Source organism: Spodoptera frugiperda, chromosome 12, assembly GCF_023101765.2.
Source record: "Spodoptera frugiperda isolate SF20-4 chromosome 12, AGI-APGP_CSIRO_Sfru_2.0, whole genome shotgun sequence".
Taxonomy (NCBI): Eukaryota; Metazoa; Arthropoda; class Insecta; order Lepidoptera; family Noctuidae; genus Spodoptera; species Spodoptera frugiperda.
In genome coordinates this window covers 10,362,375-10,389,520 of record NC_064223.1, presented here as the reverse complement: position 1 = coordinate 10,389,520, position 27,146 = coordinate 10,362,375, and the positions used below count along the sequence as shown (strand labels likewise).

The window sequence follows — 27,146 nt, the reverse complement described above, 5'->3', positions numbered from 1 at the left end:
CTGAATACTACATCTAATTTTATCGACAAAAGTCCTGGGTCGAAGGGGTCGAATCCTCTCCCCCTAAAAATTATGGCTATTTTAATATTTTTATTACTTTTTTTGATATCAAAGGTTGTATGCGTCGTAGAAACAAAAAAAAGACGACAACCGGTAGCTAATAACCTTGGCTAATTAATTCATTACTTTTTTCATATGTTTGATAATGTTTTGGTGAGAAAAAAAAACATTTGTGAATTATTCTTACCGAAAAAATCACTATTTTTCAATATTTTCAATTAGGGGTTCAACCCCCCATATTATATTTTTATTATTATATTTTTTTGTCGATAAAATTAGATGTAGTACTCAGCCTTAACGGGTTAGAAGTCCCACCCCTATCACATTGTATAATTCAAGAAATAAAACAAAAAGTAAACATTATAAAAATAATTTAATTTAAATAAATTAGTAAACAACTAACATTTAAACTAAAGAGATTCTACAAACGATATTCCTTGAGATCCTCATTATCATCATGTCTTCATTAATTGGACAGAATATCATCAGCGTTAAGAGTGGCGAAGGTGTGGTCTGCTAGAGGCTTCAGGAAGTCCCTCAGAGCTACCTCCATAGGCGTCTGCAACTCTTCGATCAACTTCTGCCAGTTGTCATTCAGGAATTGGTTTAGTGAGTGACCTAGAACAAAAAGATATTTGAATATTTGCAAATCATTTGTAAGAAAGACAAGATAATGGTTGGTTATGTGTCGAAAAGTAAGAAATAGTATACATATACTAGATGACCGGCAAACTTCGTACCACCTAAAACATTAATTTGTTCTTATCTTTCAAACCTTAAAAAACCACAAATAATACAAGACCAATATTAGCCGAATCGATTCAGCCGATCTCGAGTTTTAGGGAGACTAACGAACAGCAATTGTTTTTATTATATAGTGGTTATTATTACCTACGTTGGCAAAGATCAAAAGATCCTATATCACCCTTCAATCCTACCTCTTTTTTTAAGGGGGGAAGATGATACAATGAGTTCTCCCACCTTGGGCGAGGCGAGACTAAAAACTACCCCGTTCCTACTCCCACGCCTACGCCCTTCGAGCCGGAGCTCCGATAAACCGTTAGGTTGTCCGCAGCTCCGGAGTATGAGTCTCCTACCTTCACATTTAAATAACTTCATTCATTTAAAGACCTATGCAGATGCACGAATAAATACAGTATTACATAGTCATATGTTTCTTTTAAATCTATTCGCTAGAAGTTTCTTGTATAAATTATTATATACAGCAAAGGCATCTGGTTAGGAAACAGAATATAACATATGTAGTTGGCACATAGTTAATTCTCGATATTATTTCTTAACTGGCTCCTTATATAATAATGTTCATAATAATATATTATATTTTAAACAACGTAACACGTATTATTATTAGAGTTAGCTTTACGTAAGTACATTGTCTTGTTTTAATAAGTTATATTATTAATAAGTTATTGTAATACTGTAATTAACGTGTGTAGCTCTAAAATAAAGAAAGGAGTTTATTTCTTTGTAATTATAGTCTTGTGAAACATGAAAAATATGAATGAAATAGTAAAATATGAATTTTACTCTTAAAAATTTTTACACGTTGTCTAAAAATGATCTACCACAACTTTTTATCCTTATTGTATTGTATAATTATTATGCCTCAATCGCAATTCCAACAAAGGATAAGACACTAATTAACTATCCAGGGAGGAATATGATATGTAGTTACTTGATTAAAATAATTCTGGCCAAAATAATTGTGGCCCGGAAGCTTAAGACGCCCGCTTCTCATGCATGAGGGTGCAGTTTCGAAAAACAAATACCTAATAGATAAGTATACTTACTGAACTCATCGTCAGCACCAAATAGGTTGCCAAGTTTCATGGTGGCGTGTCCGACGTGGAAGGAGACTGCCAGGTCTTCACATTTGAGGGCATCTACTCCGGTGGGGCGAGGCTGACGACCTAATATTATCGTCACTGTCGCGTCTATGTCACCTGGTGAAATAGACAAATAATGAACATTAAAACAAAACCTTTTGGATGCATTATGGCATAGATTTTTAGATCATCCTGTTTTTCATCATAGGTGTAGGTCACTGGAGTCATTTCCAGTCTCAAATCCTATTAGGTATTAAGTTGTAATCACGTGACCTATTCGGAAGGAAATAATTTTATGTTTCCTTCGGATATGCTTAGGCATAACCCATCCAGGAACAAACTAATTCTAAGTTCTTCTTCCTCATAACTTTAATGATTAAAATAACACATCAACATTATGTTATAGAACAATATAAAATATCTGTATGTACAAGTTTTTTAGTAACAATTACCATATTTAGCAGCGAACTGCCCCTGTCCATCGATGGGCAACATGAGCAGCTTGCCCGTCACCCGGTAGTTGCCTGTCATCTGCAGGTCCGGGATGTACAGCCTCGCTACCACGCGGTGCAGCTGTGTGTTTACGCTGCAACAATTAATTAAGTATTTATTATTTGGTTGTCATTTTATTTGTATAGTTTTTATGTTTACCCAGCTGTCCTATATGCTAGGTAGTGCTAGCGGAGTAGAATTTATTATTTGGTTGTCATTTCATTTGTATAGTTTTTATGTTTACCGTAGCTATATGATGTGTAGAGCTGGTGGAGTGGAAAACATTGGTCATTATCTCTACTGTTCCCGAGGATCTCCTGTACCCTTAGTACGAGTATCTTAACGTTTAAAGTAGTTGTAACGAGATTTGTTGGTTGGTTTATTCGGACAAGCAAAGCGCCGATAACTTTAAACTTAAAGCAAACTTATATTATGGGTACTGTAAGGGACTATAATTACATTTCACAGAAACATATTTTTCTATTTCCAAACTCTCTGCTAATATATTTCACAGAAACATATTTATTATTTTCCAAACTCTCTGTTAATAAGGGGAAATTAAAAATACTCACTCAACATCCTTGACCCTCATTTTGGAAGGTCCTTTCACTGTCACGTTGGAGTAACTGGACCTCACAGATATGGGGCCTGACGACTGCTGGATGGACAGAGCTGGCACTATCAGGGGCTCACATGGTGGCACTCCGTATTCTGGCACTCCTATAATTTGCAAAATATATTCAGTACAGTAGTTCAAATAAAACTTACATATAAGTTTTTAAATGTTTAATTAACATCATCTCTTTGCTAAATTAGTATATTAAATTAGTAAGCAAGAAATCTGCTACGAATCAAGCAACATACCTGCTGAGAACGTATGAAAATAATAATTCCAAGTAACTTGGTAATTTACGAATCACAATAAAATAATAATGAATACAAATAGCATTTACTCACTCACATATAGGTACCACTGAATAACATTAAATAATAAAATAAAGAAGCAAAATTAAAACCATCTAGTTTTCTACATTTTGTTAAAGACAGGTTGCTCATTCATAATGTTGCATTCTCCATACCTGTTGCTAGTTGTGGTATGTAGGCGTTCAGCGCGTCTCGCAGACATCTGCCTAGTGCTTTCTCTTCTCTGGGACACTCGAATTCACCGACTGTTAGGAAAACAAATACTTATATTAATTAAACACGTTTCATTTAATTTACATTACAAAATGTATAATTATTAGAAATATTGAAGCCGTTTGTCTGCGTCACATGAATAGTGTTATTTTTCTAGATTTCTGATTACGATTTTTTCTGGGTCTCTACCCATGATAAATTTCCCAACAGTAGTCTATTTTGCAAGTCAAATTGAGTGGGGTAATCATCCAACGACTTCTCCTGCCTAGGGTGAGGCGAGCGGGATTGTCAGACTCTTACTGAATATAAACCACCCCGTTCCTTCTCCTGCTTTGAGCCGGAACCCCGGTATACTGCTAGACTGTCTGCAACTCAGGGCACTGTTCTAATATACGATGTTAAGAGCCTACAGTAAAATTGGATCACGATCATAACGCCTTGATTTTGAAATAAATTTTCTCAGCTAAAGCCAAAAACCTTTTTTGAAGAGAAAAGCCTCAATACTCACAATTAATAAAGTCCTTCTCAGCACCAGCTACTAACGGAACCAGAACGAGACACACCACGAACCACATCTTCTACAACTACTAACAACTACAAACTAAGAACACTGTAACAAATTAGGACCTACAAGTGATTTAAATATAAAAATGGGACGTGATGATAATCGGAATCAACGCTATCGTCATCTCAATGAGAGATAGCGCGCGATCATTGAGGAAATCAATGTCACATGTACGAATGCATACTGCATAGGCGGATAATTTTGTTAAGCAATCGTTTTTTCTTATCTCCCTAAGTTGGACGTTTTGCGTAATGTTATAAGATTCCTATGTACATGTTCTGATCAATCAGAGATCGTTTGATGTTGGGTAATATTCCTATCTGAAGTACGATAAAAATTATGGCTATGTAAGAAATGATATGTAAGAAAAAGTATATTTAACTAGGATTTTAGGAAACTGTATTTGATGTGATGTATGCGCGAAACTGGTTGGATGCAACCTTTTTTTAAATGGGTTTTATCATCCAATGACTTTTCCCGCATTGGGCAAGGCGACCACACCGCAATCACACCATTCCTATTCTTGCTTTTCGAGCCGGAGCCCCGGTACCCGGTAATAAGCAGTCCGCAGCTCTGGGGGCTGGATGTACCCTTAATGTTTGAATGGAAATAACTAGTTTTCTGTATTCCGTGGGAAATAAGAAGGCGTATTTTAGCGGCCCATAAATAACTTTCTGCTGAAATAGGAAGAAAACGAAGAAGGCTAAGAGTACACCGAGAAAAATGTTATTACTTAATGTCTTATGTATAACTTTGGAAGACTAGAAACTCTATTTCATAACAAGTTTGTCAACCACATTAAAATGCCTAGACTGTTGTAAATTCACTCAGAACGCTTATTAAATTATTACGAAATTAAGTCTTATAATTAGCGTATTAAATCATATTTTCCAACACTTCGAGCGTAATTAAATATTAAATAATTTGCGACCGTAAGAAGTAACAAACAGAGACGAAAGGGGACAATGCAAGTTGCATTTTAGTGTCGCGATGACGGGTTATTGACCTAAAAAACGACGTAATACCATGTAATTTGAACCTTGGGTTTATTTAAAATAGAGTTGATATTAATTCGGTGTGTTTAATGTTGTAAGTCTGATGTAAGTGGTAGGCTTGGCCCAGTCGGCACATTGGCACACTTTAGGCTCGTTACACAATCAGCTTTTTGTTGTAGTAACGCAGTTGAAATACTATCACATCGTGATCATCAAAAATTGAAATGTTCTGTTTTACTTATTTCTTTCTATTGCAAAATATTATTCTATTCAATGGGATATTTCCGTTAGTTCAGTATTCTGAAAAGCGATTGTTGTTGAGGTTCAGAGTTCGATTCTGATTTAGTGAATGGCAAGCCTAAAGATTTTCTTAGGCAGTGCCTTTGGTTCAATGTGTTTTCTTAAAATTGTATATGTATATGTCTTTAGGCATTAGACATCTATCTACTGACCTACCGACTGCCTCGTTGGTCAAGTGGTCCCAAGTGCGACTGCCGGACAAGGGGTCTCGGGTTCGATTCCGGGGTCGGGCATAGCAATTGCTGGACATTTTTCGGTTTTTCAAAAATTTCTCAGTAGTAGCACGGAATCTGGAATTGTGCCTAGTAGGTATATGACAATAACCTCAGACCTATTAAAATGAGACTTATAACGCAAATCATAAAAAATATACAAAGTACAGTAGCATTACGTGCCGTAAAGTGCACATCTGCCTACCCTTTCGGGAATAAAACGCATGACGATACGCCGACAACATCAACCAGCTCGCAAACAACTTGAACTTGTATCATCACCATCAATCTACACAAACCAGATAGGTACTAAACATCACACTATTACTAAAATAATCACTCACATTAAAAACCCAACATCCGGTGTTTCTTAAGAAAAAGCAAGAAACCTAAGTGCAATATTGCAATACGTGTATAAACACGAATAAGTAATAGTGTTCACTAAATATTAATTAGAACGTGACCGATGTATGGGCACCCATCTTTCTTGTTACCTTCGTGATAGTCATTTATTCATGTAACCCTTCCCTTCCTATGTAATTTTGAAATTGTGATAGTATATTTAATTACTATGTACTCATTGGTATTCTGTATTCCTTTAGATATGTATCTTATAAAGTATAGTATGATAATCTTGAAGACGAAAACAATTATTCATACAAATTCATCATCATCATCAACAGCCTATACGTGGCCACTGCTCACCAAAATCCTCTTCTCGTACGGGGAAGTTGTGAGCATTAATCACAACGCTTGCTCAATGCGGGTTGGCGATTTCTTTTTTTTTTTTTTTTTTTTTATTGTTAAATGGGACGACGTTTGGCCGCTATCTCAAACTTAATAATTAATTAGAAATTATAATCTTAAAAGTATACATAAATAACTCGGAAAAGTCACGTATGTACTTGCCGTTTGTAGGTTTCGAAGTCTTAATCCTACATAACATGCGATTTTAAGTACGATTGAATCTCACCTCGCCCAAGTCGGGAGAAAAGATTGAATAATTATTATCGTTTATGCATATAAACAGCAAAGAAAGAGAATTTCAAATAACAATACAATGTTTATTCCATTTCATTTTAATAAATTAATAAATTACACCCATTTTTAAAACTATATACGTAAAGTTGAAATAAATATTTAAATAATTACATCACTGAATTACATGTAAACTACACGTAACTTATGATAATTAAAAAAATATAACATTGAAATAAAGCAAACAAAAAGACTTCCATTCATACAGCGCCTGTTGCTATTTTAATAGCAACAGAATCTACAGCAGTTTTACAAAAATATTTGTACTTGACGTTATCAAATGCAACTGTTTTAATTTTGACACAAAAAATATGACAAATATATTATTTACGTCATGTCATTTACATAATGCTTATTACCCGAAAGACCTGACCAGTTTTCATCAGTTTTCTTTATGAAAATCATCAATTTACTCATTTAATTCGCAAAGACCATGTCTGGAGGGATATGCTTAAGGAACTTGTTGGCTACATCTTCCAAGACCATGGCAAGTGCTGTCTCCACAGCAGGCTGGACCTCCTTGGCGATATCCATCGAGTGCATCTGTGCTATGTGGTCCGTTATCATTTCTGGAAAGTAAAGAAGATGAGGAATACGGCTTTAAATCAATAGTTAAAGTCACATGTTTGATTGATTTAATATAGGAATATGTATGATGTATATTAGTGAAAAAAAATAATAGAGAAACAGTCACGTCTTTAAAGCAAAAATTGGACTTTGGATTTGTGATAAACATTAAACATACTTGGAGACAAAAATATTGTAAAAAGACTGTCATACAACAGAGGTCGACCCTATTACCATTGACTAGTTCGAATCCTAATATTTTTTTCCAAATTATTGGTACTTTGGTCAATGCTTTGCTGCTTTCATAGCACCGTCGTGGTATCAAAAAAAATGTAGGGACCTAATAAAGAATAATCACTCACCCATTTCTCCAGTAGTAGAGTGTGCCTCCATGAGGCTTGCTTTCAAAGGTCCCGTACACCTCAGATGTACACTTGCATCACGGATCACCATCCTCTTGTGTACTCTGGCTCCCAAAGCTTCCAAAGCGGCAGTGCATTCGGCTAAAGGAAAAAAGAATCGATAATTTGAGGACGTATCTTTCTTTATGGTATAAGCCGATAAACAAGCAGACGGATCACCTGATGATAAGCAATCTCCCACCTCTGGTGTTTCGAGTGTATAACATGTTTGTGTTACAAGTGCATTGTGCCGATTTTAGGGTTAGGAATTTAAGGGTTGTTGAGGAATTGGGTATTAGGAAGATTGAGAAGGGTGGTAATTGGGCGTCCGGTAACCTCACTCACCCAACGAAACACTATGCAAGTTGTTTTCTGAGACTCCGGTCCAGTTGGTCCATTCGTGCCAAAGCATGGCTCACCCACACTTTCTTTTGACCTTGACGCAAAAAAGTAAGCTAAACAAAATATATCCAGGTCAAAATATACAAAACTAGTTTAAATAGAACCTAAGTGTGTTACTAAGCCGATGCCGACTGTCCTTGACCACACGCGACGTATTGTATTGGTTTATATAACAAAATCTGTAATGATCATGTCTTCCTGCTTCTTAAGCATGTTTGACGGAATTTAGTTTTTAAGAAGCACATTTCATAAACCACTAAGGAAGACACCTCATTATAGATTAGATCTAACATCTTAAACGGACAACATATGTAGGTGTTGTGGGTGTCTATAAGCGATCACGCTTACCATCAGGTGACCCGTCTGCTCGTTTGCCCCCTATTCCACAAAAAAAAAACATTAAAATCGCGCGTTTTCATTTGGCTACTCACTAAAGTTAGCGGCCATCTTCCCCGTAGACTCGACGGGCAGCATCTGGAAGTCTCCCAGCACCACGTAGTCTCCAGACATCATCAGGTGTGGTAGACTGATATTAGCTGTCACCTTCAACTCTTCAGGATAAACGCTGGACGATGAAGAAACAATACAAAATTATTAAGGTAGGATGGATGGGTTTAACGATACTGGTAGGATTCGTTAGCATAATTAATTTTATGTAGGTAAAGAATTTTCAATGCATCTTTTCCTTAGCACACGAAATCGTATCGAAAGCGTATCGCTATGAGGTACTGCTATTGCAATTACTATAAACATTTTCACTCATATTTTACGTATCATGTAACTATTTAGGAAAATAATTGGCGCCAGTTAACTAGTTACACAAGACTATACTCACTCCAATTTATTAAACGTATAATTGGTAAGTCCTTCCAAGGCAACATCAGACAGCCAGGCGTCGTACTTGAAGCTGTTCTGTGGCATATTGTGCTGCCGCAACCTGATGCTGGGGATCTTGAGAGGTTCCAGCGGCTGGATGTTCAGGGAAGGTACTCCTTGCGCCAGGAGCTGCCTCGCTTGTTCTGCTATGCGCTGGATGCATTCCGCTACGTTTGGATCCGTGTAGTGACAGGCTGATTTACCTTGAAAATGGGATTTAAAATTGATTTAACTTGATGATTCTTTCCCTATCCGATCAAACCCAGGACCTTAATCACCAAATTCGTTTCCATCTATGTAACTCAGAGCAGGATGCAGGCTCTCAACAATCACATTATAAGAATAATGAAACATATTTTAGGACACTACGGATATAAAAACAACAAGAGAGCATGCTTGAAAAGACTGATGCCTGTTGATGACTGATTGACTGATGACTGATTCCTAGCAATTGACGTTCCATTGTCTCTACTTGCCCCCATGGGAGACAGGCGTGAGGTTATGTATATATGTATGTATTACTTACTTATACTAGATGCATCACTACTATCGTGATAGCTCGTCTCATTTCGGCTTTGTTCAACCCTTCTTCCGTATACACAATTCACGTAAATAACTAAAAGTATTAACTTTAAATAATTCATTTTAACACCGATTTGGTCTAGATTTCTACTTCATCTATGGGTCAGAATGGAATAAAGTCCCTTATATTAGTTCTGATGGCAGTACCAGTTACCATATGAGGTATAGGACCTTAGAAAAGGTCGGAAGGGCGAGAAATGATTGCAATTACAAATGCCTGGCTCGAAGTTGTTTAGAGTCATTTGAAATATGCACATATGCAGTGGACATTAATTAATAAGGCCACATAGATCTTTGCGAGTCATTCAGATCAGGTTGCATGTGTTTGTAAAACGTCAGTGTGCGCTTGTAAATGCGCTCGACCTCCTGATTTAAACTTTCTCCTCTATACAGTGTAGCCACCAAGATTATTAGGTAGGGCGACCGGCTCCTAGCTGCTAGCTGATTGGTCACTGGACTCCCGCAACACCAGAGGAGTCACAGGTTTCGAGTCTTGGGTGTCATGTGAAATTGTATGTATGTTAACGCACCCATGATACAGGAGAAAAACATAGTGTGGGGCAACGTTTATTTTTTTTCAAAATAAACAAAACTGATGTAAGTATCTTATTTATGAAAATAAAAAAGTATAGTTATCATAATAAATCCGCAACCTATTTATACACAATCGTGCTCCACATACATATGTAGGTAGATGCGATCAGGAAGTAGTGCACTCGATGTAAGAAGGAAATAAGGAAAAGAGTGCAGTGTGACCTTAACCTTACGTGAGGCTGTCACGGTCCGGTGTATTTACATCCTTATATTCAGGATTATTCATCAGATATATAATAATTTATAAACATCTGGAGACAGTCCACTGGTGGACTACGATCCTGCTCTACATAAGAGGGTTTACTATATTTTTTTGTATACCAGACTGGTTGGTTGATCGTAGTTTAAAAATTAGATCGTAGTTTATCAGAGAGCACTGCTGCTGTCTGTAGGCTCATCCGTGCTCAGGCTGTATCCTTAGTACGAGTTTGCATTACGCTGAACGAAAACTAAACGAAAGCGCGTTCAGCGCTTCGATTGGTTGGTTCTTTCGAACCGGCCAATCAGAGAGCCGAACGCTCTCTTGTTTCGATTTCATTAAACTCTCGTACTAAGGGTTAACTTTTACAACAGTGACTGAAATATTTCATGGTATTTATTACCAAATCAAATACTAAAAACATACATTTTTACATAAATAAAACAAATAAACAGTGGTAAATTATACATTTTATTTACAATCCTTAATCCTAATTAGACAGCCTTCATCAAATTCCAGGTACAATTCTTTATTTAATACCTTACAAACGACGTTGATGAAAAAATCTATACAATTCTGTTTAGTAGTTTGGTAGTATGTAGTACACAAACAATCTAGCTTTGGACTCTTCAGTTACAACACAATATATCAACACAGTGTAAATGTCTAATACGATACTTAAAAACTATACATTTTATGAAAGAAAGTCCCTAACACTTATGAACGCGACAAACTCAGAAACTGCTGGACTGGATTTTTACAGTTCTAATCACATATGGATAGTATGACGCCTGAAGAAAGTTTAGTATCATTTCTTATACTTTTGTGCCCAGATGTTTCGTACTTCTCATGCATGAATGTGCAATGTGCATGTTCGAAATATACAAACGGCAAGTACCAATGTGCCTATTTACGAGTTATATAATGTACTTTCTGAAATTATTTAGACACCACTGACAAACGATGAAGAAAAACATCGTGAGGAAATCTGGGCTTATAATTTCTAATTATAAGTTTGAAATCGTCAACCCGCATTGAGCAAGCGTGGTGATTAATGCTCAAACCTTCTGTGGGAGAAGAGGCATTTGGTCAGCAGTGGCCACTTATAGGCTGGTAATGTGTGTGTGTGTGTGTGTGTGTTTTGTGCCTAGACAGGCAAAAGCTTTAGTAGAAATATAAATCTATACACACACACATATCTATTATCTATGTCATGATATTCACAGCTTCACACTAAAGCAATCCTTGACAATGTAACAATATGTTTTTGTAATCAATAAATATTCTATCGCCTATTTCTTAACTAGACTAACACTAAGTGAGAGGTGTTACATAAGTAGTCATACTAAGTATATGAAGTAACATATCATTAAGTACACTTCATACACTTTATAATGAGTCATCAATAAAACGGTTGTTTAGGAACGACAGTAAAAGAGCTAATTGGGTACATTTTATAGTCATCAATAAACTTCATTTTACTTATGGCTTTACTTTTTGATAAATACTAGGTATATGTACTTATAAGTCTGTATTAAGTAGGTACTTTATTTACTTTATAAAACGTTTCTATTAAACCTGAGCTTCCAACGGATTGAATCCAGCAAATCTCAGAAATTATTATTAAAATCTCCATGTTTCTGATGTTAGTACGAATTTGCTTTACTTTAGCTGGCTCTAATAAACCAACCAATCAGAGCGCCGAACGCGCTCTCGTTTCGATTCCTTTTATATGTAAAGCAAACTCATACACACTGTTCTCCGACTGCCAATCAGATATTGGCTTGTTTAATAAATGCATCACCTACCCAAGATACATTTTAAGTCAAACTTCATACGAGACCACCAATTAAAAATTCACCTTTTCAAACAACCTCTCAAAAACTAAATAAAACCTATGTATCGTAACCTACAGTTTATGCGGCAGGAGTATCGTCATCTGTCAACACTTCATTGATGGGTATACTGCCCAGGACTTTGTTCACGAAGGCCTTGATGACTGCAGCTGCGGTCTCCTCGATCAGAGGGTTTAGGATGTCCAGTACCACGTTGGGGCTGGCGTTGAAGAATGACACTGCTGATGCCGCTGTGGAAAAAAAGATGGTAAGTGGGCTGTTAACTTGAGCACCTAGTTTCACTGACAGACAGACTGCGGGACAATTCAATTTGACGTTCCAAAAGTGCCTCATTAAGGATTAATTGAAATAAATGCTTTGACTTTGATTTTAATGGGGCTTATAGCTTACTCAAAGACCTTCTAAATTATACTTAAATAAGGTTCAAATACAGTAGAATAAGACTGGTCGTGCGTTATGTAGGTACATATGCATAATTAAAATACTATAAGCAACTTTAGTTTAACCTGACATCAGCTCATAGTCAATAAATTCAAAACCCATAATAAAAATAAGCATAGATGTAAATTTTTCTCACTAGTGTCATCTAGTGAACTTAGTTAGGAAGTTAGTATGAAAAATGAAATCATTCTTTATTTAAAAACGAACGTTGTCCCACACTATGATTGTCTCCTGTGTCGTTGGTGTGTTTGTAAACATACAATTTCACATACACACGACACCCAGACCTGCAGCAACTATTTGTGGATCATACAAAGAGTTGCTTCGTGCGAGAATCGAATCCGTTACCCGTTGCACGGCTGCCAGTTACCCAGCCACCACGTCGTACCCAGTCAAATAAAAATCGTGCATTATACTGAAACATCATAAATTATGACAATTACCAGCTTGCGGCCGCTCACTGTCGTCGATGGCAATGTGTGCGTGGTTGATCCTGACTTTGGAGACAATCTTGTCGACCTGCAAGTACTCCGCACCATCCCTGGAGATGGGCTTCGCGATACCCTTCGCTAGGACTGTGATGCCAGCTGAAATGATAATTGTTCATTTGTTAATTTAGAGGAAAAGTAAAATGGATTCATTCAATCATTCAGCAACAGCCGTCAGCTGAGCTAATTGTAAACTGACACATGCGTGCTGCCATCTGAACAGGTCCGCTCAAACTGCTGTGGTTCTTTCCTCAAAAGACCACTACAGAATCAACTTGCACGGTTCTCCGACATCTTTAATTGATTTTATCTGGACTTTAAAAGAGACTATGACCTCTGAGTTTATTTCGGCATTTCTTCTCAGAGTAGTCCGATAGGAAATGCCGGCCTCATCTAGTTATTTAAGAGATTGTCGTATAAAAGTGTTATTTTAAAACCTATTTGCAAAATAAATATCATTTATTTTATCATTTACTTGACATTACTTATCATTAGAACTTGAGACGGGATATTTATCATGTTTATGTACAGTGGCGAATATCGGAAACTCATAGACATAAATAAATATGTTAAATATCCCGTCTCTAAAAACTTATATTGATCTTACTTATAATTTTTTTATTAAAAAATTAAACCTGCCGAAAGTATTTATTGAAATGTATGAACTAATTAAATTAAAAAAATATTTTATCAATGATTCCATCTATCAAAACGCAGACATTTGTAATGATTCCATTTAAATAATGATTAAATTGTTAATCACTTGGAAATAAAAACGTGTAACAGCTACTGTTGAATAAAAAAAGAAACATGCTTGACACAACAATGAAAAAAAACCGTTCGAATTTTGAAATTGCACGATTGTTTCTATAGCGTCAATCTTGGCAATCAGTAAACACGCCACGATTATACAAAATTAAAAGAATATAATTTATTAATATTTAAAAGATACAAAAGTCCACAGAAGCTAAGAAACACTAAGATTTTTTTAAACCACCATCTAAATACGCACTGAATTTGAATAAGGTTCAGTATGATTTTTACTATTATCTTCATATAATACGCATACAGTGTGTATACGTGTATAGTGTGTACATATGTGTATTCGTTATTTCTAAAGTAGGCTAGTTTAAAATTGATAAGTACCTACTTTTATTTTCAGTATCCTCTAAGACTAAGGAAATAAGTAGTCTTAGGACCGGACCAATCAACAGATAACTTTTATTCCTAGAATAAAATTGAAGTCTGACAGTTTCAGTATGGAAAAACTGTCTATTCAAAATTGATCCTACGATAAAGTTATCTGGCGTTGGAAAAGTCTGCTCAATGACTAAGCTCATCTAAAACAACAACGCAAGAGAATTATACACTTCGAGTTGAAGCTAAGCGATTTTTAATCTGTGCATTAAAACATCAGTGTGCAAATAACTGAAATCCGCTATTATCCGCGGTTCTTGTTTTTGATAACATCATTTATGCTGGAAGTTTCTAAACTGGCAAAAGGAGTTATATAATCATCATTTAACTGGCTTAGCAGAGACAGCGAATTACGATTAATCGGGCCTTGAGATATTTGTTCTAGTTGTTGAATCATGTCCAAGCTTAGGTCCAGATATATTGAATTACATGCCACACTCACAGACATTTAACATGGGTTCAGTAACCAATAAATGACTCTGAGTACCGCAGTAAGACTGGTTATTTATTTATTTTTTTAAACGTTTTACATTAGGATTTTCTCCTGTATCGTGGATACTTAAACTGGATGGGTTCAGTAACCAATAAATGACTCTGAGTACCGCAGTAAGAACAATTTGTGGATCACATTTCAGCGAGTAAGCTCCGTAAAGGTTTCGAACCCGCTACCCGTATGTTTGGAAGCCAGTGGATCCACGCCACCGCACACAACCGTGTTTTCACAACTATTAATTGTCAGCGATATACGTGCATACGAGAGGTTTAACTTACTGAAGTTTCCACGCAGGCGTCCCTTGCCGTTGATGTCCAGCACGAGGAGTCTGGATCCCTTCACGTCGTAGTTGGCGACCACCATCAGCCTGGGCAGCGTCAGCTTCAGCTCTCCAGCATATTTGTTGTTCAGGTTCAGTCTGGAAACGATTGGGTAAATGGTGAGTTTCCGTTTAAAAATTATAGGTACATTTTGGGGTTCAGTAGATGTGGCTATTTATTAAATATTTAGTGATAATTTAAATAAAAAAATATGGTTTACTCACGTACATTAAAAGGAAAGCTCTACTGGTTTCAAGTCACAGAGGGAGTCTTCATCATGATAAAGAGTCCCTCATTAATGTACGCGAATAACGCCCGAATACTCAAACGCTACTCAATTTTAAGTTGTATTTAAATATCGTGCTATCTCTGTCATTTTATAAAGAATTGATAGTGACAGAACTACATTTGAGAGCGTCTTAAAATTGAGTAGCTTTTGAGTATTCGGGCATAAACCGTGATTCTTTAATTAATTCAATTCATACTGATAGTTCAGTTCATGATGATACTCACGATAGTTATTACATAAATATTTAGTGCTATCTACAGAATCACAAAAAATAGCAAGTCACAGTTACCGCATTTATGTGGCGCACACGCATACCGTAACAAAACTGCACAAACTAGGATTCTGGTACATTACGAGTATAGTATGTAATCTAGATACTATTATATAACTTTATTTCCTCTTGTTAAATTATTTACTACATACCTACATAATAATACAGTCATAACCAACCAAAACTATTTTTTATGGGATTATAGTAAACGAGATGACGGATCACTTGATGTAAGTAATCGCTGCCGCCCATGGACACCCGAAACACCAAAGGCGTAACAAATGCGTTTCACATTGGAGATTCGGGGATTGGGGAGATTGGGGAAGGAGGGAATTGAGCATTCGATAACCACACTCACACGACAAAAGAAAACGCAAGGGTTGTTTCACGTCGGTTTTCTGTGAAGCCATGGTTTCACTCCGGTCATGATTGATCCACACTGATTTATCAGTATCACAAATAAAGAAATAATATTGGCGTGACATTTAAGGAACAGCAGCCATATCTACAAAGCCGGTGCAAGCGGCTGGTTGAGCAAAGCGATTTACAACAGATAGTTGATTTTATCTACAAATAAAGTTTTATATACAATCTACATAGTATACAAATCATGTCTTACTTCAGTTTCTCAATCTTGAAGTCGCTGCCGCCGTATGCCTTCGCGTTCTTGACAGTTGCCTTCAACCTTAGATTAGGAGCAGTCCTGTCGAGCTTCAGGGTCGGTACGGTGAAGGGCTCTAGGGCAGGGATGTTCACGTCAGGTATACCTTCCCTCAGACGCGGTCTCATGGCTTCCAGGCCATCGAGAACACATTTCTCGATTTGAGGATCGCTTCTCTTGCATGATGGGAAGTAGTCCGCTGTGGATTTAGAAATTGGGTGGTTAAATTAAATTAATCTACGGTTTAGTAATTGAAGGGATTCAATGACAAAATCTAAAGTTTTAAGAGTAGCAAATCTAATTGTTTTTTTTTTTAATTATAGGTACATATTGTTGATGAAGTATCATTAACTCCTAAATGTTGAGAATCAAATTGTATACCAGAAGAAAAAAATACTTCATACGATCGGATGAATTTTATCACTTAGTAGATATTTTCACATAGCTTTAGAAGCTTATCGGTAGAGAAATTATAGATAGGAGTGGATTCAATCTATGCGAATATAAGTTTTATGTCTATTATAATAAAAAGTAATGTTGGAATAAATTGTCAGTTAAGAAGATCAGGTACTTCACCGACGATATAATATGTTTGTCAGTCGGATAACATGTGTCCGAAAACAATAAGCACTAATATTTTCTAGACACTCAGTCATAAGACCAATATTAGGTATGTGCAACAGATTGCATCAAGTCAAATATTTAGCTTATGAAATGCTCAATAATAAGTTTGGAGTATGAACCTTGCTAAGTGTTTCGTAATAACACTGTATGGTTAGAGGTGTCCTCCAATAACAATAGGACTAGATATTAGATAATGACTCTATAGGTCATAAGTCGAGGACATTACATGACCGACATAATACATAGCTTCATTATTAATATATACTAGCGCCGGATATTAAACCCAGTTTACAAAATGATTGTGGTAAACTATTTAATGAACACATGACGTAACATCACGCGTTTTTTCCGAAAAAATAAACAGTATATACATAATAACAACGTCACGCCCCTTCATCCCCGAAGGGGTAGGCAGAGGAGCACAATACGGCACGTAATGCCGCTATACAATGTACACCCACTTTTCACCATGTGTGTTATAAGTCACATGTAATAAGGGGTGAGCCTGTTGCCATTTACTGGACACAATTCCACACTTCTTGCTACTGCTGAGAAATTTTCGAGAAAAAATAAACAGAAGTGCCATAATAAAAGATTGATTACAGTTTATCACTAATCCGAAACTACAATATGACCAACGAGACAGTAACTACTATTTTATTTACCCTTCATAACGATTAACCAACTTACGAACACAAATCTTGAAGTAACCACGCAAAAACAAAACAAAACGCAAGTAAATTAGATAATACTGGCTTCGTAACGGAAAAAGCGTATTAAGACAGTAGTGGTGGTAATAACCTGATGGTTTCACATTAATTTAGCTGAGCACCCAACCATACCCTTCCTGTCACCACTTGGCGACAAAATAATCGTCAAGTGTGACCCAAACTTTATAAGGGCCGCAGTGAATGGACCCAGCCTTGGGCTAGTTGCATTTCCTTTGCGTAAAGCCCGTTACACACCTGCGATTTTACGCATGGATTCAATTTAGACAAATATGTATTAGTTACACCAATGTCGTTTGTATAATTTTGTAAATAACATCCTGTGATATTCACATAGTGCAATTTATGTAAAGGCTGCGTAAAAACTAAATCTTTTAGCAGACTAACATGTCTGCATTTTTAGGTGTGGATTTGTGCATGAAATCGAACTATTTATAATAACAGTTTGCTAATACGGCAGTTTCCAACTAGTCAAATTCAATACTTTTATCAAAATGTCAAAAAACATGAATTTTTAGGAGATCGCTACTTCTTGTACAGCCTCTAAAAGCCTCTTCTCGTACGGAGAAGGTTTGAGCATTAATCACCACGCTTGCTATATGCGGGTTGGTGATTTTAAACTAATAGAAATTTTAAGGTGTCCTCGCAATGTTTTTCTTCACCGTTTGTCAGGGGTGTCAAAATAATCTTAGAGAGTACATATAACTTGGAAAAAGTCTTATTGCCATTGGCAGGTTTCAAACCCGAGTCGCGTACAAACCTCCGGGCTACCACGACATTTTTACGGGAAATTTTATGATAATAAAAAACGCATAATATGAAGGTGCATTTATGCTTATATACATAAGTATATGACTTAAGTTGGTAATAACAATAGGTAGTAACTCATATCACCGATGGAAAATTTTTATTTAACACCACCATGGATGATCCAACACAAACTTAACTTATACAGAATCCAAATAGCTCATTATAATAAAAGAATAATGCCATATCTATTCAATAAGCTGCCACTATATTTCAATACATTATGTATTAAGCCTTAAATCACATGCTTGAACTGATCATGCACGTAACGATTGGTAAATGACCGAGTTGTTTATATCCTTGAGATGTATGTATCACGTGTTTTATATTGGTTTTTATGTAACACACTGTTTGTCTTAAAGAAGAGATGTTTTTTTTTTAATAAAATATATTTTTTTGTGTAAGCCGGTAAACGATCAGACAGATCACCTGGTGGTAAGCAATCGCCTTCGCAATTGACACCCAAAACACTAGAGGCGTTACAAGTACGTTGCCGGCCTTTTAGGGGTTAGGAGTTTAAGGGTTGTTGGGTTTTGAAAGATTGGAAAATGGGTTAATTGGGCCTCCGATAACCTCACTCACACAACGAAACACAACGCAAGTGTTGTTTTCTGTAAGGCCATAGTGTTTTTAAACAAATACCCCTAAATACTCGTATAATAAAAAAATAAACCTTATTTTTAAAACTACACTTTCCATTTTCTTGCATCTTGCATTCGAAATAGGTTTACAACAATAATATAACAATCAGATTTAATGATTTATTTAATAAAACATACAAATTACCTATCGACCGGCAAATCAGACGTGGGAAACGTGTTCGCAATGATTTAAATTAAGTTCGCCTAAAACGGTAGTTAGCGTAACAGGTTAAGGTAAACAACGACCTGTAGCTGCTTAGATAAGTGTATCAATTAGAAAACTCGACAGAAAGACAGATATACACACAAATAAGTAAATACTTATTATAAAAGTATTCTTATTTTCTCTAGTCGCCTACAAAGTATAGAGATTACGGAAATGCCTCTCGTGTAGAATCTCAACTTTACCTTCTGTTAGGGCCAAAATTTATTATCGATTTTAATTGAAAATTTCTGGATCGATCTCTGTTTATCTGCCGATTTCAATAAATTATCTCAAACCAAAGTCTTTAGATTAAGATCGTTTTCTATAGTTTGAGTTTCTGTTAAAATAGAAGACTGATCCAAGCATTTTGGATGAACCTCTTGTAGGCCAGTATATGGGACACAATAAAGAGCACATTGTGCTCGCGTAGTACCTACTTCCCTCCAGGCATTCTATGGGTTAAGATTAAGATCGTTTTAAATTACTATTCACTTGTATTAGAACTCGAAACGGGATATTTACCATGTTTTTCTATTTCTATGAGTTTCCGATATTTCGGCACTTTTGCAAGCGCCATGATCACGGATGAACTCTTTGTCTGAGTTCTAATACTAGTGTTAGTGACCATGTCAGTTTAAAAACTTATACTATTCACTTATTGAAATTAGTTGTATAAGAATAATACCAAATGTCAAAAATCTATCAGTCTATCAGCGGCTACACACCTTACGATTTAACTATGCACTTTTAATTATATACTTATAGGTATACTAGACAAGGAGAGAGTTTACTAAACAAACAGACCTTAAGAAACTCTATCAACAATACGAACGGCCACAAACCAGTAAGTACTCTAGATATTACACAGTTAGGTCTCGTTTACATAAACAACGCCGGCTAACTGGTGTCGTAACCGCCACAATGCAATCTCTAAATTTGAGGCTGATAAATAGAGCAAAACATGCCTCTAGCATACAGCAGCGTAATGAAATTATTTGTAAGTTTTGAACAAGATAGTAAATACATTAATCTCTAATTCAGGTTATTATAATCATTTTGTTAAGTAACTAGTTACTTCCGTTCGTATTCACCTACTCTGCTCGGCTCCTTTTAGTCCTGGCGTGGTGTTATATAGTCTATAACTTTCTCCAATAAATGGACTATTCAACAAAAAAAGACTAATTCAAATCGAACCAGTACTTCCTAAGATTAGCGCGTTCAAAACAACAAGCAAACTCTTCAGCTTTATATAAATAGTACACAAGTAAATTATACAAGATGAATAGAAATAATTAACCTTTAAAATGTTGAATGAGAAACATTATCCAATGACTTCTCCCGCCTTGGCTGAGGCGAGAGACAGTGTCAGACTGACTAAAAACCACCCCGTTCCTACTCCTGCTTCGAGCTAGAGCCCTGGTTACTCGTTAGGCCGCCCGCAGCTCCGGGAGGAAGCATTAATTGACCTATGGTAATAGGTTCACCCGCTACCACATAGGATACGTAACGTAACTGACATTTAATATGCATCCTCTGCCTACGTTCTCTAGTGACGTAAGTTATGTCATCTTTATCTCCTAATGCTAAGGTTGAAAATTGAGAAATTAATATAAAATTTAATATATTTTGTACACCGCTTTAGTATTGTCAATATTTTTTCAGTAATGGGTTTATACTGTCGATCATTTAACACTAATAATTTGACACATTTCTAGTTGTTTTACCGCCAATCAACAACAAACATTAGCAATGGTTTATGGAACAAAATCGTTCCTAAAGAATAGTTTAAGTAAGCATTAAATGTCTCTAACCGCCATACTCAGAATAGTTTAAAAGTTACTTAACCAATCCTTAGCAATTGTTTTCGATTCAAAATTGTTGATATTAGTTTAAGTTATCATTCTCTTTGTGTACGACAGTAAGTACGGCAATTATTTTTTTTTTCCAAAGTTTAACAATTACGTAAATAATAAGTAAACATGTGCCCAAAAATATGACGTCAATCTTTCTATTAATCTGATAACAAGCAGTCGTAAAATGAAAATTAATCAGCATTAAGATTAAGCAATAAAACAACAACGGAAATGATCATAAAATGAGTTTAAGGTAAAAAGTTAGCTATGAAGCGATTTCTCGATGAAATTACACTGAAAATGCACTTGATTGAAATTTAATTACCGTGCCGAAATTTTTATGTATTTTTAGGTACTTTTTTGTTTACCTAAATAAATATCGATAATTTTCAAATATTATAACAGACTAGCTACTTCCGCGCGGTTTCACCCGCTCTGCTTGGCTCCTATTGGTCATAGCGTGATGTTTTATAACATATAGCCTTCTTCGATAAATGCACTATCCAACACAAAAATAATCATTAAAATCGGACCAGTAGTTCCGGAGATTAGCGCGTTCAAACAAACAAACTCTTCAGCTTTATAATATTAGTATAGATAGTATAGATTCTGTTAGATAATTTATCAATTTTCCCGTATATAAGATTAAAAATATGATACTTACGCGTCACTCTAGCGTACGCACAAACAACACAAAACAAGAAAACTAATATCACTTTCATTGTGTATGTCGGTTAAAACTGAATGCAATTATTGGTGAGTTTGCAACGGCAGGTTGTACGCGAATGAGCGCACGCGCCGAATAAACGGATATTTGTACCAGCGAGCCGCCCCGAAGTGACAAGCTTGGGCAACTTTGGGAAAAACTATTTTGGGAATTACCAATTTTTTTTATTAATTAAATATATGTACATACATTACATACACTTATACATAATACATTACATACTTATACATAAGTTTACTTTAACATAAATGTAACAGGATATAATTTTCTGTATCTAAGCACCTGAAAATACGAAACATGGTACTTATCTTAAAGGTCAATGAGAACTAAGATATAATCTTAATATAAACGTACTTCGTTGCTTTGAATTTAAGATTCGAGTATTCTTAAAACTACAAATACTCATAAAACAAACAGATATACTGTACATACAATGTAAATGTTGTTTAAACTTAATTCAGAATACAGGTTTATTGTTTACAAACAGCTTTTTTAAACCTTGATTTTTATACACTTTTATTTTTAGGAAATCAAAGTTCAGTTTAGTTATGATAACGTTTAATAGTAATTATTTTCACAGATTCATTTCACATATTTTTTTAAACGTGGCTTTTGATTTAGCTGCGGACTACGTAATTGGTTACCGATCTTCGGCTCAGAGCAGGAGTAGGAACGGGGTAGTTTTAGTCAGTAAGAATCTGACACTCCCTCCCGCCTCAGCCAAGGCGGGAGAAGTAATTGGACGATTTTCCGATTAAAAAACAAAAAGGTTTTTCTCCTGTATCGTGTGTGCGTTTACAAACATACAAATTTATATACACATGACACCCAAACTCGAGACAACAATTTGTAGATCACACAAAGAGTTGCTTCGTGTGGGAATCGAACCCACTACACGTTGTGAGACAGCCAGTTGCTCTGCCATTACTGTTTATTCCCTGAAAGGATAGGAGAGAGTGTGATGCTCAAGTTGTATGACATTTTAGAATTTAACATTTTATTATTATATTAGTATATTAATTGAGGAAGCAACCCTAATAGATTAAAAAAACAATATTTCTATATTAAACTCGTTTAAAAACGAAAGTGGAATCCGTTTCCGTCATATTTTTCGGAAATAATATTAATTTATAAAAAAAACTTAAATTAAACTGACAAATGTGACAAGTTTACAAAACAATACAATACACAATTAATGAGCTGAATCTAATTTCAGATGCTGTGAATAATATTATGTCATTTAAAGTTGTTATAATAAAGTGAGATTATAAAAAACTAATTTGAAAGATTCAAATATTAAAGCAGCACAAGAGTTTTATTGACCCTCCTAGATCAGATGACTGTACGGTTGGCGCGGTGGCTGGGCAACTGGCTGCCGTGCAACGGGTAGCGGGTTCGATTCCCGCACGGAGCAACTCTTTGTGTGATCCACAAATTGTTGTTTCGGGTCTGGGTGTGATGTGCATGTGAAATTGTATGTTTGTAAACGCACCCACGACACAGGAGAAAATCCTAATGTGGGGCAATGTTTTAAAAAACAAAACAAAAAAAGAAAAGAAAAGATTCCATGTTCATAGTCTTAGTATTTTCCTTTAGGCAGGTCTGTAACACGAACATTAAAACGATGTGTGTTCATTTAATACACTTTTATTTAAGTACGGTACGAAAAGTCATGTTTTTGCACGAATGAGTGGAGCCACACAAAGACTGGAGTGAGACTGGAGTGATACCTTTGCCGGCTCGACTGGAGTGATACCACAGCCTCACAGAAAACCGAGGTTACCGGTGGCCCAATTACCCCCCTTCCCAATCTTCCTAATCCCCGGTTCACCAACAATCCTTAAATCCCTAACACCCCAAAAGACCGGCAAAGCACTTGTGTCCATGGGCGGCGGCGATTGCTTATTATCAGGTGATCCGTCTGCTCGTTTACTGGCCTATACCATAAAAAAACTTTGAATAAATTTGGATTTTTTTTTATGTTTTTGATAACAAATAAAAAGATACTCCTAAACCTCTGTAAGACTGTATATTCTATTATAGAACATAAGACACATACTAAATGTTACGAAAAAAATTATGGCATAAGTACCAACAACATCCTATTGATCCACATTAAATCCAAAAAGACAAGATTTCCATGAGAATTAAACTAATTAGTTATCAATTTCATAAGCAGTTACACATTTCCTTTGAAACTTTGGAATATTTATATAAAAACTATGTTATTATTCAAATTAGTCACGGTGTTTGACGTAATATTAACAAAGTTATCTCGGTCTGTTTATTTAGTTTATTTCAATATATGTACATAAAAGTATTGCAATAGGTTTTTTAAGGGGGGAAAATCATCCAATGAGTTCTCTCGAAGCGAGAGGGAGTGTTAGACTCTTACTGACTAAAAACCACCCCGTTCCTACTCCTGCTTTTCGAGCCGGAACCCCGGTAAACCCACCAGGTAGTCTACAGCTCCGGATCAGGCATTAGCCCTACTCGGCCCCATTTGAGGTGGTTTGATGGCTCTAAGCGGCGCGCGCAGAATGTGACGCGCCGTACATACGGTTCTGGTTGGGCGGCGATATTGCTATAAGTAATCGTTTAAATAAGTAAGGAAAGGTGTAGATTTTGTACTTAGAAATTTTTGCCACTCAAATTATTGTTCTTCTATCATTATCATCATCATCATGATTCTGAGGGTTTGCCATAATGCTCACGTTTGACAGGCTCTTTAGGGATCACGGTTCAATAGGATAAACTTTTAAAGATATTGCTCCCTTCGATTGGTGGTTGGTCGCAGTTCGAAGACATAGACACGTACTTAAATTCAATTGTACTTCATAATTTAAAAAACTCCTGTAACAACCCTATATCTTACATTAACTCCTCAGAGAGAGAGAGAGAGAGAGAAAAAGAGAGAGAGAGTTATTTTATTTTATCATTAAATTTTATTAATGCATAGTTAATGCTCATTTACTTGAGCAAGGATCTTAATCGACAGTGGCGACATCTACAGAACGCAAAAATGCCAGTACTCATTTAAGAAATGAAGCTAAGTGATATAACCTCAACCTGTTTGAACTTATTGCTTGAATGAGTGAGTTAAGTGTAATCTGTAATCGTCTCACATTACCATATTCTCATGGTGTCCATATTTAAATGCGTATTATATTAGGTTAGTTATTTAATGCTTGAGGAAAACTTATCTGTCAATATTCGCTGAATTAATATTCTGGTAAAGAAGCATTTATTGAGGAAAATGTTTTATTAGTAAAGGATTAAGAATTTTAACAGACTACTTTTTTGATTTCATGTCACACGCACTTTATTGAGGAAAATACATTGTTTTAGTTTCGTATCATATTGTCATATCAAGGGCCCTAATCGCCTCTATGTTTGTCAAAATTCAAAACGATAACTTTAGATGGAATGTTATGACCTAATGTGTAAAAATTATAGTGTTAAAATTAATAAAAGTAATATCAGCCCTTAGCTGACTATGACTACATACTATCTTTCAACTGTTACCAGATGCACCTCCAAAAATCATCGGAATAACAGTTACTAACAGAGATCGGGGAGCATCGGTCTCTAAAAAACCTCTTTTTTTGGTATAGACGAGCATGCGGATCAGCTGATGATAAGCTAACGCCGCCGCCCATGGACACCCGACACACCAGTCGGATTTCTGTGAAGCCAGGGTATCACTCCGGTCGTGCTAGCCTATTCGTGCCAAAGCATGGCTCTCCCACACTTATTTCAAACTGCGATCTCCAACTTGCCTGCCGCGGTAATTATGACAAAACCTTCTTTTATCAAGAAAGCCATTAGTCCAACAGTGAAATCTCATGGTCTTTTAATAATAATAGGGACATAACAAAGACTTGCGACAAATATAAACCCTACAACAACATAGACGCTCATCACGTCATTATCAGGAAACACGAACCTTCCCTTATGTAAACGCTGCCCGCCTACTGATCAGCTCATCACGGACATGATATGGATGCTAACGATTACATTTTTATCTAATTACAACCTCCATAATGATTAGAAGTCGCTTCACTTCATAGTATTTAACATAATGTTATGTGGATGATCTGTGGATTAAGTAAACACAAACAATTCTGTTTAGAATATAAGAATGTAAGTACATACGTGATTTGTAACAATTAGATATCATGGATCTAAACATAAGAATGGCCCGGTAGTGCTGATGCCTGATCCGGAGCTGCGGACTACCTAGCGGGTTTACCAGGGCTCCAGCTAGAAAAACAGGAGTAGGAACGGGGTGGTTTTTAGTCAGTAATAGTATGACACTCCCTCTCGCCTCGCTCAAGACGGGAGAAGTCATTGGATGATTTTCTCCCCTAAAAAAATATGAGAAAGAAAATTCTTGTACTTGTTCTGCCGTTGCCACTTATCAAAAGATTAGAAGGTAAACAAAACCAAAAAAACGTGGGACAAAAATTTTGTATTTTAAAAATACTAACTGTACATTACTCTTGTACAAACTACGACTTTGGCGCTAAAAAAATATTTATCCAATTTGATATAGTCGCATTCGATATTCCGCAATTATATTCGATACAGTCAAATTCACTCAAAGACTCATTTAAAATCGAGTATTATGCAATATCAGCCCATCACTAACATCTCGTCTATTTTCTTCGTTACAGAGGGTTGCAAATCTTCCATTCACAAACCAATGCAGCAATCCCCCAAAAAACTAACGTCTCTCCAAAAGGTACAGAGTAATTACCCTCCCATTCATGCTCTACGTCTCTACGATCAACCGTAACCGTATCGACCCGGTCCGTAGTTCCGTGATCAGTTGCATAAAACTGTGACCGCTGAGCAGCGCCGGCGCAGCCAATTACTGTTATACAACTGTTATCTCATCATGCACAGATTGGGAAGTACTGGTCAAGTGGCCATAATGCTGCAATATCCGAGGTCTTATCAACTCTAATTAAAAACGTATCTAATAATGTTTTTAGTTCTGTGCAGTTACTAATTTTTTCTAGGGCAGGCTTAGGAGATGTTTGCAACATTTCTGTTTTGTTGTAATTTAGAATTTAGATAACGGCAAGAAGACTTGCTCAGATGGGCTCCATTTTGAAATTTAAAATCGTGACTGGGAATCACTTTCATCCCCACTGCCTGGAAAACTCCTGCTGCAAATCAAAGTTTAATAAAAAAAACAAAACTAGGTACCAAAAAAATGCTTAAAATTAACGTTACCAAAAAAGTTTCACAAAAATCATTACGATACACACGA

General features: G+C 36.1%; 3 protein-coding genes across 3 annotated transcripts; all 3 read right to left on the bottom strand.

Annotated features, from left to right (window-relative positions):
• Window positions 1-509: 509 nt before the first annotated feature.
• Window positions 510-4,203, bottom strand: LOC118262843 (protein takeout-like). The gene is made up of 6 exons (XM_035574468.2): window positions 4,045-4,203; window positions 3,479-3,568; window positions 2,972-3,119; window positions 2,360-2,493; window positions 1,872-2,024; window positions 510-678 (listed from the first exon to the last, which is right to left on the bottom strand). The coding sequence occupies exons 1-6, from the start codon at window positions 4,109-4,111 to the stop codon at window positions 527-529; spliced, it is 744 nt and encodes a 247-aa protein (XP_035430361.1). The 5' UTR covers window positions 4,112-4,203; the 3' UTR covers window positions 510-526.
• A 2,534-nt stretch (window positions 4,204-6,737) lies between these two features.
• LOC118263018 (uncharacterized) lies at window positions 6,738-9,942 on the bottom strand. Its single transcript, XM_035574751.2, has 5 exons — window positions 9,419-9,942; window positions 8,852-9,095; window positions 8,448-8,581; window positions 7,576-7,716; window positions 6,738-7,215 (listed from the first exon to the last, which is right to left on the bottom strand). The coding sequence occupies exons 1-5, from the start codon at window positions 9,534-9,536 to the stop codon at window positions 7,064-7,066; spliced, it is 789 nt and encodes a 262-aa protein (XP_035430644.2). The 5' UTR covers window positions 9,537-9,942; the 3' UTR covers window positions 6,738-7,063.
• Window positions 9,943-10,719: 777 nt separating this feature from the next.
• LOC118263001 (circadian clock-controlled protein daywake) lies at window positions 10,720-21,970 on the bottom strand. Its single transcript, XM_035574727.2, has 5 exons — window positions 21,806-21,970; window positions 16,242-16,482; window positions 15,021-15,160; window positions 13,008-13,151; window positions 10,720-12,353 (listed from the first exon to the last, which is right to left on the bottom strand). Exons 1-5 carry the CDS (start codon window positions 21,861-21,863, stop codon window positions 12,184-12,186), a joined length of 753 nt encoding a protein of 250 aa, XP_035430620.1. The 5' UTR covers window positions 21,864-21,970; the 3' UTR covers window positions 10,720-12,183.
• Window positions 21,971-27,146: the final 5,176 nt, after the last annotated feature.

What these genes read in the sequence shown, in the direction of transcription:
- LOC118262843 (XM_035574468.2), bottom strand. Translation starts at nt 4,111, where the DNA reads ATGTGGTTCGTGGTGTGTCTCGTTCTGGTTCCGTTAGTAGCTGGTGCT. An exon ending in TGAGAAGGACTTTATTAATT is followed by an intron (nt 3,569 to 4,044) that starts GTGAGTATTGAG and finishes TTTTCCTAACAG; the next exon opens with TCGGTGAATTCGAGTGTCCC. An exon ending in GCAGTTCGCTGCTAAATATG is followed by an intron (nt 2,025 to 2,359) that starts GTAATTGTTACT and finishes CTATTTCACCAG; the next exon opens with GTGACATAGACGCGACAGTG.
- LOC118263018 (XM_035574751.2), bottom strand. Translation starts at nt 9,536, where the DNA reads ATGAATTATTTAAAGTTAATACTTTTAGTTATTTACGTGAATTGTGTA. An exon ending in TATACGTTTAATAAATTGGA is followed by an intron (nt 8,582 to 8,851) that starts GTGAGTATAGTC and finishes TTCATCGTCCAG; the next exon opens with CGTTTATCCTGAAGAGTTGA. An exon ending in CTCTACTACTGGAGAAATGG is followed by an intron (nt 7,216 to 7,575) that starts GTGAGTGATTAT and finishes TTTACTTTCCAG; the next exon opens with AAATGATAACGGACCACATA.
- LOC118263001 (XM_035574727.2), bottom strand. Translation starts at nt 21,863, where the DNA reads ATGAAAGTGATATTAGTTTTCTTGTTTTGTGTTGTTTGTGCGTACGCT. An exon ending in ACGCCTGCGTGGAAACTTCA is followed by an intron (nt 13,152 to 15,020) that starts GTAAGTTAAACC and finishes TTATCATTTCAG; the next exon opens with CTGGCATCACAGTCCTAGCG. An exon ending in CAGTGAGCGGCCGCAAGCTG is followed by an intron (nt 12,354 to 13,007) that starts GTAATTGTCATA and finishes TTTTTTCCACAG; the next exon opens with CGGCATCAGCAGTGTCATTC.